Raw genomic sequence first — 15,560 nt, forward strand, 5'->3', positions numbered from 1 at the left:
ATATAATTGCCTCATTTGATGATGGAGGCAGCTGGATTGGAAAGATTTTGATTGGAAGCATTTTGTTTTGTTCATCTATCTTCTGTCTTTACGTGACAATATTTAAGAGCAAGAGAGAAAATCATTTCATAATAACATTGTGGTTCGCAGCAGACTTTTTCCTGAAGCCTTCCCCTCACAAGTGTGGACCACCTTGTGATTATACAGGGACATTTTCTGCAGTTTTCTTAGTTTGGGGAAGGCCCTGCTCTAGAACTTAAAGATTTCAGAGTAACTGTATTAGGAAATATGAGGGAAATATTTATGTGTAATTTTGCCTGTTAGAATTAAAGATCAAAAGGTGTAACAGACCCTCTTGGAGGAAGTTGCAGTGGAACTTGAGGTAGGAAATCTCACTGCCTTTTACTGATGTTTTTAATATTTGGAACTGGAATGAGTAATCTTTGGCTTAGTTAAGTCTGAGCATATAGAAGTCTTGTGCTGCCCAGGCTTTGAGAGTAGGTTGGAAATGGAACCCACATTTGTGTTTTTCATTCACTAATCCAGATAAGTAGAAAATTTACTCCCTTTGAGCACACTGGTGTGTCCATTATCCTGATGGTGTAGTGCTAGGCTTTCTCTATCAGCTGTTAAATGGTAGACATGACATTGGGCATTAATAATAGCGGATTGATCTTCAGCATACTGTGGCTTGAGTTGGTGGTAGTTTGCCACTGACTACAGTTATGTCTCTCTTGTTTTGGCTTAAGAACTTACTCCAGCAAAAGGACTATAAACATGGATTACCTGTCCCATATAAGGGATGCACTTGTACAGCCCTTGACCTCACAAGGGGTAGAAGGAGTACAGGATGTCATTGCTCTTATGGACGCCTACTACTTGATGAAAGAAGACTTTGAGAATATCATGGAAATTAGCAACTGGGGAGGCAAACCTAGTCCCTTCTCCAAGCTGGATCCCAAGGTAAATTATGTAACCCACTGGTTCTCCATCACTTTGTAATTACCAGGTTTGTAGTAGAAGTGTTTCAGAAATGTTGTAGGTGCTTTAAAATGGTTTAATTTTTTCCCCTTTAAATGCTTTTCCTTCTTATGGCCTAGGTTTTCCAAAGATTCTGTTTGAGTGCAGTATTAAGAATGGAGTTCTGGATTTGACCTTAACGATTTGTAGTTTTAGCATTGCTTTACATTGAGTGGAAAAGCAAGACATGAAATCTAGAGAAGCAAATATAAATGTATTCCTTGTAAAAATGATGAGCCTGGGGAAGTAAGTCAGGTGGTGGTAATATATTATGAAAAGAAAGATGTGTTTATTGGCTGAGGATTTTTTATACTTCTTCTTAGTCTGCCTAATCTGTGAATTTAGTGTTTATTATAGTTATAATAGTTATACTTTATAATGAGCATGAAAAAATTAAAATGACATAACATGAATTTGTAATATCTACTACCTCACACTCTGCCTATTTCTTTGGTGCCATTTTAGAAGATAAATATTCTCTGTGGCTTGCCTTCTCTAGAATTTTGATCTGACTTTATGGTTATGGGTAAATTCTCCCAGGAGACCACCACTGTTAGAATTCAAGGACTAATTCTACAACTATGTTTAGAAGCTTCAAGTTAGGGCTTTTCAAGTTAGTTAGTAGTTTTAATTAACCATTATTATTATGATAAAGTTAGTATTTTTAAATAACCATTATTATTATGATAAAGGTAATTTATGTATTTTGTGGAAGGTAATTTATGTATTTTGTGGTACCTAAGGGCCAACTTTAACTTGCACCATATTCTAAGTCTTTTTGATTTATTGATTCACTGTACCTCTTACTTTGTAGAACAGTGGAATGCACGGTTAAATCTCACAAGTTAAATTTCTCTCTTTTTGCCTGCCTAATGTTCCCAAATACTGGTTCTTATTTTTGACTCACGGGCTCTGTTAAGAATGTCATGGAAATTAATAGAACTTCACCACAGAAAAATGTGCAGAAATACACTTAAATGTACATATATAATATTTTGCAGAATGTTTTAAGGATCTTGCAGGATCTCACAAAACCTTTAGTTTAAAAGGATTTTTTGGCCCTTATATTTTTAACAGCCTCTATTCCTTTCCCATAGGTGAAAGCAGCCTTCACGAGAACTTACAATAAGGAAGTCCACCTCATTCCATATTCCCTTCAGGCTGTAAAGACACCCAGACACAGTACAGGCCCCGCGCTGGATTCTGAATACAATGAAGAGTTAAATGAAGATGACTCTCAATCTGATGAGAAAGACCAAGACTCTATGGAAACTGATGCAATGATCAAGGTAGTATTTTAAGCTACAGACAGGAAATGCCATGATACTCCCTCAATAGTTTTATCCTTTCTTATGTACAACTTGCCTTCTGAAATCATTCAGGGCCTGTTTTAAGTTTTTAGGTTCATCACATTGAGGGTGGAGAAAGGTATAGATTTTATTCTTATAAATAGCTGCTTATAATAGTGGAAGAAAGCAAGAAAATAGGCCATCATATTGATGGTCATATGCTATTTTAGAAAAAGTACCATTTTTGTTGGTACATTGGTGTGTTTTACAATAGACATATTTTTACAGTTGCATTAAGAGAAACATTTTCATGAAACTGTCTCTCCTGTAATTTGTGTTTTGCTATAGCCATCGAACTGCCTATAGAAGTTTCTCAGGATGAAACAATCTTGTCTTGTGCTAGGAAAGATTAAAACCATTTATAGTATCTGCCCACCGTTAACCACTGGCTAAGGCAAAGGAATCTAGTCTCTGTTCTTTTCTGTCCTTAGTATGTGTCATTCTGTCCTTCATTTCTGTTTTGTATATGCAGGGGAAGGAAAAGCGGCCTTCTCCAGTATAGCTCTTTAGTCTTCCATAGACATAAGATTGTCTCCCTCTCTCCTCTTCTCAAACTGACGGGAAATTCCTCTTTAAAACATTACCTTATTAGTAAATTATGTCCTGCTTATTTTGTCTTCCCTAAATGTACCTATCTCCTAAATCCAAGACACTGTGTGCCTGGGGAACATATCTTAGTTGTAGATTCTAAACAGCTTTTCAGTAGTCAAAGGCCCCAACTAGCCCAGTTGTTGCTTCAAAGCAAGCTCATCAGGTGTAGTGGTAGTTGAAGGATGCTTGCAACCTTTCTTTTTATTAAGTTGCAGGTAAAGATTTGCTTTATTGTAGAAATTGACTTACTTCACTGCCTCAAATACAGCTATTAACTATTTTGTGCATTCTTCTCTCCCAACAGAAAAAGACAAAATCTTCAAAGCCTTCAAAATCAGAAAAAGATAAGGAGTCCAGAAAAGGAAAAGGAAAAAGTTCAAAGAAATGAAACTGTTTTCCACTACTGACAGCCACTTTTTACTTGCCCCGTTGACCAGTCTAGCTTGTCTAGATAATGCCTTGTTTTTTCCAAAGGAATCATATTTTAGCATAATGGGGCAACTCCGTGGTCCCATTATAAATAAATGGTGGTACAGCTAGAGGGATGTAACCAGTAGGCTAACATACACCTCTTATAGAGGTTGATAGGACTGCTTGGGTCCTCCACTGTCCCCTGTCAATCTAATTAGATTGTGCTTCAAATTGTGTATAATCAGAATCTGCATGTGGGCTTTGGAGTCAGATTTTAGGTAACAATAATATGCCTGGGAACATTGGTACTAAGGCGATTTTTGTAGGCTTAAGAATTTATCCTAATGGCCTTTATAGGACCAATGCCAATTTTTTTTAAAAAGGTAGTTACTATGCTGTGGTGAAATTTTGTAAATAAATCATAATACAAAACTGTCACCACCTAGAGCTGGTATTCTTTGTATATTGTCAAATATCATACAAAATATAAATTAGGAATAAAAATGTTCCACGCGACATATGTGCAAATTCTTAAAATGTCATCTTGTACAGTAAAATAATATGTTGGTATATTACATTCCTTATTAGTTTGCAAATGATTGGGTAAAAAGCGAACTCTGTTCCTCACTAACCAGCTGTGTGAAGCAGAACTTCGGCAGTTGGACAGTCAGAACTCTCATTCCTAACCTAAGTAAGTCTGTGAATGCTGGCGGGATCTCTGTCACGAACAGCAGGTCATGGAGAGGCCCCTGTGGCATCACTGGAGGGGATGGGGGACTGTAAGCCACATTTTCAGCCTTCCAGAGTCTCAGCTCATCAGGTTTAAGCCAGTAGGGTGTAGGCCGGGTCAGGATCTCAGTCTCACTCTGCCTTGGGACAAAATGGATGCTGGCTTTCGTTACTTTTCCTCTGGGAGGTCTGGTTCTGCCCTGTGAGCGATTGTACAGATCGTACTGGAATTTTGGATGGTCCCTGTAACTGTACTTGCAGAGTGGCTCTGAGGCCGTGGAAGTAGCCTGGAGTTTAGTTGTCTAGCTCTTTTGGAATTTTGTCAGTAAATGCTCAGAGGTATGTGCTAAAAGGCATGTAAAATTAGGATACCATTTCCTCCCTTTGAGTAATTGACAGTCTTACTTGGGAGGTGAGACATAAAGTTCTTGAGACATTTAAAGTGTATTTACAAATGTGAAAAATGTCTTTCCTGTAGCCCGACTTCATTATGGGAATTAAACGTTGCCTTTGGCCTTGCCCCTCTCTGTGAAAGCCCAGCTGGAAATGTCTGCTTCAGCGAAGAGCTCCTCGATTGATGACTAACTCACTTCACCAGTGGGGTGAGCAGGGCTTGCTTTCACACATTCTCCTGTTTCTATTGCTTTCTGATACGAAAGTCATGCTGCCTACTTGTTTTTTACTCTCCAAGAAAGGGGGTGTAAGCTCCTTGTAGCCAGAACAAGGAGTATGAATTTACTTGTAAATTATGATTTTGTTATTAATTCTAAATGCTCTATGATTGGCATAATCAGTGTATGAGATAAATAAATTTTAGAATTAGAGATTATAAACCTGCTCTTTAAAATAGGACAACATGGATCTGCTGGAGCTTTGTGACGCCACGTGGCTTTGCAGAATAAAACGGCATACTTCTTTTCAGATCTGTTGTGTCTTGGCCTTTTCGGAAGCTGTAACAAACTACTGTGCTTTCTCCTCCATCCTGTTAAGTGTTTGCGGTCCATTACTGCAGCAACATTATTGGCCTCTTGAAGTTATTAACAAGGAGCAGTATTGTTGTATCTTCCTAAGTATGTTCTAGTGTAATTATGCTTATCAGTGAATGTTTTAAGCCGATAACTCTCCCAACTATGGTGTGCTTTACTCACACAAATCCCACAGTGCCTTTGGCTCTTATTCCTTTAACTTTACAACATCTTTCCAGTGATAATAGGAAAATAAGAGGATGATAGGTGGGTTTAATGACAGTGACTTGTATCACTTATTCCCTAGCCAGGCTTTGCCGGAAGAAGATCAGATCATAAAGTTGGAGGCATCATGTATGTGGATGATTGGATGCAGGAAGACATGATTAGGTATTAGTACCTAATACCATAGGCCGGCAGGTACACTTGTAATACTAAGGATGCTGGTGGCTATACGGTAAGATCCTCTCATATGAAACATTCAAAGTTAGGCTCTCGGACTAACTGCCAGCTGCCCACACTTTGGAGACATTGGCTTTGGATGATAGGGAAGCATATACTGATGCAGGAAAAATATGAGGTGTGTGTGATATGGGGAAGATTTTGAAAAATGTACGTCTTCACGGGCAGTCAGATGATTTAATTTTGTGAAAGGAATTAACACAGATATAAAAGCTTACGGTTTATAGTTTCATTCTTTTAAATTGGTGTTTTTATTCTAAGACTGATTCTACTAAACTTTTCATTTCAGACTTTTAAGTGTTAATGTCTGTGCTGCCCGAACTTCACAATGCTATCTCCCTTTAAATCCAGGAAAAACATTACAAATATCTAATGAATGATTTTATTTTAAAGGAGACACTTCAAAATATAAAAGTTATCAAAAAGTTGAATATTTACAGTTCCACCATAGGCTACTATTAACAGTGCAGAGCATATAATATGTAACTTGAAGAAGAACTCGATGAAGTATAATCAACAGCAAGGTTACATGTCACTGTTTTGCCATTCTACAATGGCAACTGTACAATGTCTGTGACCTGAAGAGTCTTTCTTTTTTCTGTATCCAGAAACCACCAGGGTAGAAACTTTGCCTCCTGTGGAAAAGTGGTATCTTTTCAGGAACATTGTATCTAGAAAAGACAAACCCCACATCTTTAGAAGTGTTTCAAATGACTGGCATGCACTAATAAAGCCAAGCTGTGCTACAAAAATTTTTGCTCATTTCTGGAATGTGGAGCAATGACTATTCAAATTAGAAACCTCCGGTCTGTAATCAGTATTGAGTTTAAATCTTGGCTTTGACTCAAAGGGTACAGGCAAACTGTTGAACTATTATAAAGTGAGGGTGATGATAATAGTTTCTTTACTGGGAAAAATGGGAAAATGCAGGGTAAGCACTCAGCACTCTGTGAAGATTTTCCTGAAACTAAATGGTCATTAATGGTTCCTTGTCTAAAGGGAGTCAGTGAGGGGCACCTGGGTGGCTCAATTGTTAAGCCTCTGCCTTCAGCTCGGGTCATGATCTCAGGGTCCTGGGATTGAGCCCCGCATCGGGCTTCCTGCTCAGCAGGAAGCCTGTCTCCTCCCCCCTCGGTCCCCCCCGCTTGTGTTCCCACTCTCACTGTGTCTCTCTCTGTCAATAAATAAATAAATAAATAAATAAAATCTTAAAAATAACATAAGATAAAAGGAGTCAGTGAACAGTAGCCTCAACCACTATTCATTGTTCAAGAAGACATTTATAGTAACTTTTTCAAAAGATGGTGCATAATCATAACTTACTGGAGCACATCTGCAAGTATATAGGAACTGTGGGATTAAGCCTCTACTTTAGTGCAGGGATAGTGTTTGGAGAGAGTCTATGTAGGATTATTAAAAACATCAACAAGATTCTCCTTTGGCAGAATCGTAGATTATCCTCCTGCAGATAATAGTTACAAACTCGGGACAAAATACAACTATTCAAAGGTATTGGAAGAGCAACCAAAAGCTGGCAGAAATTGGAAAGGTGTCAATTCTTGAAGGAAGAGAAGTCCACTGGGTAAGATTCATCTTCCTGTGTGTTTGACCTGAGGGTAAGTCCATGAGGACAGAGAAGTCATAGTCTTCTAGCTCAGAGAGAATAGAATTTGGGCCTGGTGGAACTACTGAAGTGATAGGGATAATACCCTGAAAAGGGTACTGCCCCCCAAATCTGCATATAAACTCCATGTAAACCCTTGAACTTCACAAGCTTAGAAGAGACTTTTATGCTGGACTGGAAGCACAGTTCCATGTTGAAAGGAATGCCATTAGAAATGCCAGTTAGAAAACTGAGGGCAGCATCTAGGATTCAAGGGCTTCAGTACTCTGATGGTAAGAATGGAATTCCGCCAATAAACACACTGGACAAGAGTCTCACATTGGACTGCAGGTCCAACGAACTGCAGCCTTGTGAGATCCTGAACAGAAGACTGCTAAGCCATGCCTGTATTACTGATCCACAGAAATTGTGAGATAGGTTCTGGTTCAAGATGGCAATGCAGGAAGATCCTGAACTACCTCTTCCCATGGACACAGTGCATCTACAGCTGCATATGGAACAAGATCCTAAAAACTAGCTAAGTAACTCCTGCACATCAGGTGAACAAGAAAAAAATTCACAGCAAAATGGGTCGGAGAGGGTGAGGAAATCTTGCTGTAAACCCCACCCCAGCATGATGACACAACCAGGAGGGAATTCAATAGCTCCTAGCTTCTCCCTGAGGAGTAAAGGGTTTGGACCCCACATTTGGTGCCTGACTTTTAAGACTTCCACCCGAGAGATGGGCCTCCAAAATCTCTAGCTTTAAAAGGCAACAGGCCTTGAATCCACAAGAACTAAAAGGATATGGCAAACTAAAAAACAGTTCAAAATGAGATCACATGGACCCACCGTGGCTAATCCCCCAGGGCCCAGATCAGAGGCAGCAGAGTGGAACGCACCCTGTCTGTGAAAAAGGCCTATTGTCTTAAAAGCTTTGGCCTGAGAGGCAGGCTCCTAATTTAACATATACTGAGGGGCCAACTACAACACTCTGCTGAGACTGTGGAGGCTAGCAAGCACCATCTTCGTGTTCTTTCTCTGCCTTGTGCCAGATGGCCAATATCTCTCAAAAAGGAGCTTGTGCACAAGCTTGTCAAGGGATACACGATAATCACCTAGCTCTGGTGGCCAGCAGAGCTTTACATTTGCAAGTCCTAACTAGATTGTCACAAACAAACCATTCTTAACCAGCTAGGCTTTCAGTGCTTAATGCAGAAGCAGCAGACAGAAATGCCCAGTCTTTATGAAAGAGGCTTATTTGCTTAACTGTGGTCTGAAGGTTCAGCTTTCAATCAGTCTGCATCTAGGTGCTGACAGATTTCCCCCTTCAGGATACTGACACGTCTTGGCATACTCCTCAACTACTGGGAGCAACAAAGAAAGAAGAACCAGGGCAGTGTTGAATGGTTAGGCTGGAGAGGTGGCTGTTTTAGCTAATGCTTAGAAACCAACACAGAGTCAATGAAAATGAGGAAATAGAAGAATATGTTCCAAACCAAAAAACTGGTAAAACCTCAGAAAAAGACCTTAATAAAATGGAGATAAGTGATTTACATGATAAAAAGTTTACAATAATGGTCATAAAAACAATTCATGAACAAAGTGAAGAAAGTACTAAACAAATCACAGACTCAAATACAACTACTGAACTGGTTAATACAATAAAAAGGTTCAATAGCAGGCTAAATGAACAGAAAGGATCAATGAATCTGAACACAGGCCCATGGAACTCATCAGCACAGCAAAAAGATAAATGCATGAAAAAAGTGATTATCGTTTAAAGGATTTATGGGATAACATTAACCAATATTCCCAATATGAGGGTCCCAAAAGAGAGGAGAAAGTCTGAAAACTTGGGGAAGGAAACAGATAACCAGATCCAGGAAACCCAGAGTTCCAAACAAGATGAATCCAGAGACCCACACCAAGACACGTTATAATTAAATTGCTAAAAGCTAAAGGAGAGAAGCCACTTGTTACATACAAGGGAACCCCTGTAAGATCATCAACAACTTTTTCAGTAGAAACCTTTGGAGACTAGAAGACAGTGGCATGACCTATTCAAACTGCTGTGAAAGAAATGTGAAACAAGAATATTCTACCAGGCAGTATTGTCCTTTGGAACTGAAAGAGAGTTTTCCAGACAAAGAAGAGCTAAAGGAGTTCATCACAGACCAGCCTTACAGGAAATGTTAAAGGTGGTTTAAGCTGGAAGTGCTGGTTAATAGAGGGAGACATATGAAAGTTATAAATCTGAATGTTTAAAGGTTAATTTGTTAGTTCAGAATAATCTTATAATGGTGGTGGGTTAATCACAAAAGTATTAAAAATAACCATCATGACAATAATTTAATGGACACTCAAGATGCAGACATACAAACTGACATCAAAAATAGAATGGGGGATAAAAATGTAGAGCCTCAGAATTTGTTATCAACTTAAAATAGGTTTAATGTAATCCTCATGGTATCCACAAAACAAAAATCTACAGTAGATACACAAAGGATAAAAGGAATCTAAGCATACCACTATGGAAAGTCATTTAAATAATAAAAAGAGCAAGAGAAGAAGGAAAGGACAATGGACTTACTCCCATTTTTATTGTTTTCTGGGCTATTTTGTAAGTCTGTATCTGTTGATAATTACTTTATATGCAAACTCGCTAAAATCCTCTGATCAAGAATGGCTAAATGGATTAAAAAGCAATATCCATCTATCCTGCTGCTGAGAAGAGACTTAGTTTTAAGGAAACAGGCTGAAAGTGAAGGAATGGAAAATATTTCAGGCTAATTGAAATCAAAAGAAATCTGGAATAACTTTACTTATATCAGACAAAAAGGATTTTAAAGACTATAATAAGAGACAAAGAAGGTCATTATACAATGATAGATCAACACAAAAGTAGATACAACATTTGTAAGTATGCATCCAACATAGAAGCATCTAAAAATACAAAGCAAAAATTAAGGTCTAAAGGGAGAACTAGCAATATTGTAAGAGTAGGGGACAGAGAATGGACAAAGCATCCAGATAGGAAATCAGTATAAGGAAACACCACACTTAACAGACATTTACAGTGCATTTCATCCAAAAGCAGAATATACAGAGTTAAGCACACATGAAACATTCACCAGGACAGATCACAAGTTAGGCTATGAAAATAAGTCAATAAATTCAAGAAGACTGAGCATCTTTTCTATCCACAATCGTATGGAACTAGAAGTTATTTATAAGAAGAAAACTGGAAAATTAAAAAAATATGTGGAGATTCAACAACATGATATGGAACAACCAGTGAGTCAGAGAAGAAATCAAAAGAAAAAATATCTTGAGACAAATGAAAATGGGAAGACAATATACCAAAACTTAAGGGAGGTAACAAAAGCAGTTCTGAGAGAGAAACTCCTAGCAATTAATGCCTACATCAAGAAACAAGAAAGATCTCAAATTAAACATACTTAACTTTATACCTCAAGGAACTAGAAAGAGAAGAACAAGCTAAGCCTAAAGTTAATAGAAAGAAAGAAAATAACAAAGCAGAAATAAAGGAAAGAGACTAAAAAGAACAATAAAACTAAGAGCTGGTTAAGGAAAATAGATAAACCTTTAGCTAGACTCACCAAGAGAAAAGAAGGACTCAAACAAATGAAAGAAGAGATAGTATATTGGATAACACAAATAAAAAAGATCATAAAAGACTACTATGAAAAGTGCTCCATATCACTCTGCATCAGGGAAATACAAATCAAAACCACAATGAGGTATCACCTCACACCAGTCAGAATGGCTAAAAATAACAATTCAGGAAATGACAGATGCTGGCGAGGATGCGGAGAAAGGGGAACCCTCCTACAGTGTTGGTGGGAATGCAAGCTGGTGTAAGCACTCTGAAAAACAGCGTGGAGGTTCCTCAAAATGTTGAAAATAGAACTACCCTATGACCCAGCAATTGCACTACTGGGTATTTACCCTCAAGACACAAACGTAGTGATCCGAAGGGGCATGTGCACCCAAATGTGTATAGCAGCAATGTCTATAATAGCCAAACTATGGAAAGAACCTAGATGTCCATCAACAGATGAATGGATAAAGAAGATGTGGTACATATACACAATGGAATACTATGCAGCCATCAAAAGAAATGAAATCTTGCCATTTGTGAAGACGTGGATGGAACTAGAGGGTATCATGCTTAGCGAAATAAGTCAATCAGAGAAAGACAACTATCATATGATCTCCCTGATATGAGGAAGTGGAGATGCCATATGGGGGGTTAAGGGGGTAGGAGAAGAATAAATGAAAGAAGATGGGATTGGGAGGGAGACAAACCATAAGTGACTCTTAAGCTCACAAAACAAACAGGGTTGCTAGGGGGAGGGAGGTTGGGAGAAGGGGGGTGGGGTTATGGACATTGGGGAGGATATGTGCTATGGTGAGTGCTGTGAAGTGTGTAAACCTGGCAATTCACAGACCTGTACCCCTGGGGATAAAAATATCATGTTTATAAAAAATAAAAAAATTTTTAAATTAAAAAAAGAGACTACTATGAACTACTACACAGTGACAAATGAAACAACTTAGAAAAGAAATGGAATATGCCTAGAAACATACAACCTTATAAGACTGAATCATGAAGAAACAGAAAACTGAGCAGACTAGTTACTAGCAAGGAAATTGAATCTATAATGGAAAAAACCTCCCAGCAAACAAAAGTCTAAGACCAGATGGCTTTTCTGGTGAATTTTACCAACATTTAAAGGATTCATACCAGTCCTTCTCAAACTCTTCCAAAAAAACAGAAGAGGAGGGAACACTTCCAAACTCATTTTATGTGCTAGCATTAGCTACCAAAACCAGACAAAGGATATCACAATAAAGTTCTAGGCCAATATCCCTGATGAATATAGATGCAAAAATCCCAAGCAATCTATTAGCAAACCAGATTCAACAATACATTAAAGGGATCATAGACCATGACCAACTGGATTTTATTCCAGGGATGCAAGGATAGTCTAACATTCACACACCAATCAGTGTGATATACCACATTAAGAAAATGAAGAATAAAAATTACATGATCACTCAGTAGATACAGAAAAAGCATTTTAACAGTATTCAACATCCACTTAATGATTAATAACAACAACAACAACAACAAAACTTCACCAAAGTGGGTGTAGAGGAAACATACCTCAACGTAATAAAGGCCATATAAGACAAGCCCACAGCTATCATCCTCCTCAATGGTTAAAAGCTTAAAAGCTTTTCCTCTAAGATCAGAATGAAGATAAGGATGCCTACTCTTACCACTTTTAATTAAACATAGTACTTGGAGTCCTGGCCAGAGTAGTTAGGCAAGAAAAAGAAAGAAAAGGCATCCAAATTGGAACGGAAGAAGTTAAAGTATCACTAATTGCAGATGACATGGTATATGTAGAAAACCCCAGAGACCACTAAAAAACTGTTAAAGTCTCATAAGTGAATTCAGTGAAGTTTTTTCAGGATACAAAATATACAAAAATCTGTTGCATTTCTATACACTAATAATGAGCTATCAGAGATTAAGAAAACAATTCCACTTAAAAACTGCATAAAAAAGAATGAAATACTTATGTGTAAATTTAACCAAGGAGGTGAAAGACCTGTGTGGTGAAAACCAGAAGACACTGGTGAAAGAAATAAAAGAAAAATACATAGATATTCTATGCTCACAGCTTAGAAGAATTAAAGCTGTTAAAGTGTCCATACTACCCAAAATAACCTACAGACTCAATGCAGTTTCTATCAATTTCCAATGATTTTCACAGAAATAGAATAAACAATCTTAATATTTGTATGGAACCACAAAAGATCCTGAGTAGCTAAAGCAATGCTGAGAAAGAACAGAACTGGAGGTACATTTCCTGAAACTATATTACACAGCTATAGTAATCAAAACAGTATGGTATTGGCATAAAAATAGTCACACAGTAGACAGCAGATGTGAAGATCAAATGGACCAGAATAGAGAGCTCAGAAATAAACCTATGTATATATGGTCAATTTATTTGTGACAAAGGAGCCAAGGGGGGGAAAAAATACATATATATGCATGCTAGTGGCCCAGTTTTCCCCACACCACTTAATAAAAAGACTGCAGTCTTTTTAATAAGTGGTTTTTTAATAAGTGGTGTGGAGGAAACTGGGCCACTAGCTCACACCACACACAAAAATCAACTCAAAATGGATTAAAAATTTGAACAGAAAACCTGAAAACATAAAACTCCTAGAAGAAAATGGGGGGTGGGGAGAAAATATAGACGGTAATAAGCTCCTTGACATCAGTCTTTTTTTTTTTTTTTTAAGATTTTATTTTATTTATTTATCAGAGAGAGAGAGGGAGAGAGAGTGAGCATAGGCAGACAGAATGGCAGGCGGAGGCAGAGGGAGAAGCAGGCTCCCTGCCAAGCAAGGAGCCCGATGTGGGACTCGATCCCAGGACGCTGGGATCATGACCTGAGCCGAAGGTAGCTGCTTAACCAACTGAGCCACCCAGGCGTCCCTCCACTTTTTTTTTTTTTTTTTTAAGATTTTATTTATTTATTTGAGAGAGAGAGAGAGAAAGATTTAAAGTTCTCAAAGTTCTCTGTGTGGTAATGGATGTTAACTTACTGTAATAATCATTTCCCGATACATAACCATTTTTTATACACCTTAAACAACTGATGTCAAGTATTTATCAATAAAAAAATGGACTTAATTAATGTATATTGTTTTAAGATGCTAAATTTGAGATGATATGTTATACAGCCATAAGAAAACGAAGCAAATCCCAATCATAATTTGAGCAAGCTTTAAAAATAGAACTTGACAAGCTTATTCTGAAATTTTATAGGGAGATGGAAAACATTAAGAGTAGTTGAAACAATCTTGGTAAAAAATGACAACATTGGAGGATCCACAGTACCTGACTATAAGATGTATTAGAAAGATAGGGGCGCCTGGGTGGCTCAGTGGGTTAAAGCCCCTGCCTTCAGCTCAGGTCATGATCCCAGAGTCCTGGGATCCAGCCCCACATCGGGCTCTCTGCTTGGCAGGGAGCCTGCTTCATCCTCTCTGCCTGCCTCTCTGTCTACTTGTGATCTCTACCTGTCAAATAAATAAATAAAATCTTTATATATAAAAAAAAAAAAGATGTATTAGAGTAACCAAGACAGTGTAGTATTGAAATAGGGGACAAATACATTAATGGAAAAGAAAAGAGGGTCCAGAAATAGATCAACATTTAAAAACCTCATTGATTTTCAACAAAAAGCACCCAAGCAATTCAATGAAGAAAGAAAAGAATTTTCAATAAATGGTGCTGGAAGACTGGCTATCCACTTGGGGCAGGGGGGATCTCGGTCCTCATCTCACAGTGTAAACAAAGATAATTTCAAAATGGATCACAGACCTAGAGCTTCTAGAAGAAAATATACTAGAATATGCTTGGGCCTTGTTAGTAGGCAAATACTTTTTTAGACAGGATACAATAACCATAAAACTTAAAATTGTATAAATTATAATTCAACAAAATCTCACCAAAAGATACCATTAAGGAAAAGAATTAGGAAGCCACAGACAGAAAATATTTGTAAAATATATCTTCAGACCTCTATCTACAAAATACAAATAAGAGAAGTTTTACAACTCAATTAACAGAAAGACAACCCAGTAACAATGGGGAAAAACAGTCTTTCAGCAAAAGGCACTGGAACATGTACCTGGCAAAAGAATGTTGGATCCCAGACCACACACCATACACAAAAATTAAATGGATCAAAGATGTAAATGAAGAGCAACAACTATAAAACTCTTAGCTAAGAGTCCAAATGTGAACAAAGGGGGGGGGGGTGGGAAACCAGAGGGGAAAAAAAAACTGGATTTCATCAAAATAAAAATGCTTACGTCAAAGGATACTATCAAGAAAGTAAAAACTTCTTCCACAGAATGAGAGAAGAAATTTGCAAATCATGTATCTGATAAAATACTGGTATCTAGGGTCTCTTAAGAATTCTTACAACTCAACTATAAAAAGACAAATTACCCAGTTAAAAAAAATGGGCAAAGGACTTGAATAGACTGTTCTCCAAAGAAGATACCCAAGTGGCCAACAAGCACCAACAATAAAAGATGCTCTGTATCCTTAGTCACTAGGAAAATGGAAATCAAAACCACAATGAGCTACCACTTCACACCTACTAGAATGATTATAAACAAAAAGATGTTGAGGCTGTGGGGAACTGAGGCTTCATATGCTGCTGATGGGAATGTAAGCGCTTGCGGGCGCTGTGGAAAGCAGGAGCACACGAGGAACAGCAAAAAAACCTAGCAGGGCTGCAGCACAGGGAGCAGACAGGGCGGCGGATGCTCCTTGTTTCTGCATGTGCGAGAAAAAGCCCCTGGAGG

General features: G+C 37.9%; 2 protein-coding genes across 4 annotated transcripts in view; one reads left to right on the top strand and one right to left on the bottom strand.

The window, feature by feature from the left end:
• The window catches only part of RFC1 (replication factor C subunit 1), a 77,814-nt gene extending 72,793 nt beyond the window's left edge, over positions 1-5,021 (top strand). The window contains exons 23-25 of the mRNA XM_059163357.1: positions 750-963; positions 2,118-2,309; positions 3,265-5,021. Coding sequence (XP_059019340.1) covers positions 750-963; positions 2,118-2,309; positions 3,265-3,348 — 490 coding nt within the window. The 3' untranslated portion in view covers positions 3,349-5,021. The remainder of the gene's footprint in view (positions 1-749; positions 964-2,117; positions 2,310-3,264) is intronic.
• Positions 5,022-5,895: 874 nt separating this feature from the next.
• Positions 5,896-15,560, bottom strand: part of WDR19 (WD repeat domain 19) — a 98,841-nt gene continuing 89,176 nt past the window's right edge. For all 3 annotated transcript variants that reach the window (XM_059163331.1, XM_059163338.1, XM_059163345.1), the window contains one exon: positions 5,896-6,198. The gene's annotated coding sequence lies outside the window, so the exon portion shown is untranslated. The remainder of the gene's footprint in view (positions 6,199-15,560) is intronic.

Source organism: Mustela lutreola, chromosome 1 (genome assembly GCF_030435805.1).
Source record: "Mustela lutreola isolate mMusLut2 chromosome 1, mMusLut2.pri, whole genome shotgun sequence".
NCBI lineage: Eukaryota > Metazoa > Chordata > Mammalia > Carnivora > Mustelidae > Mustela > Mustela lutreola.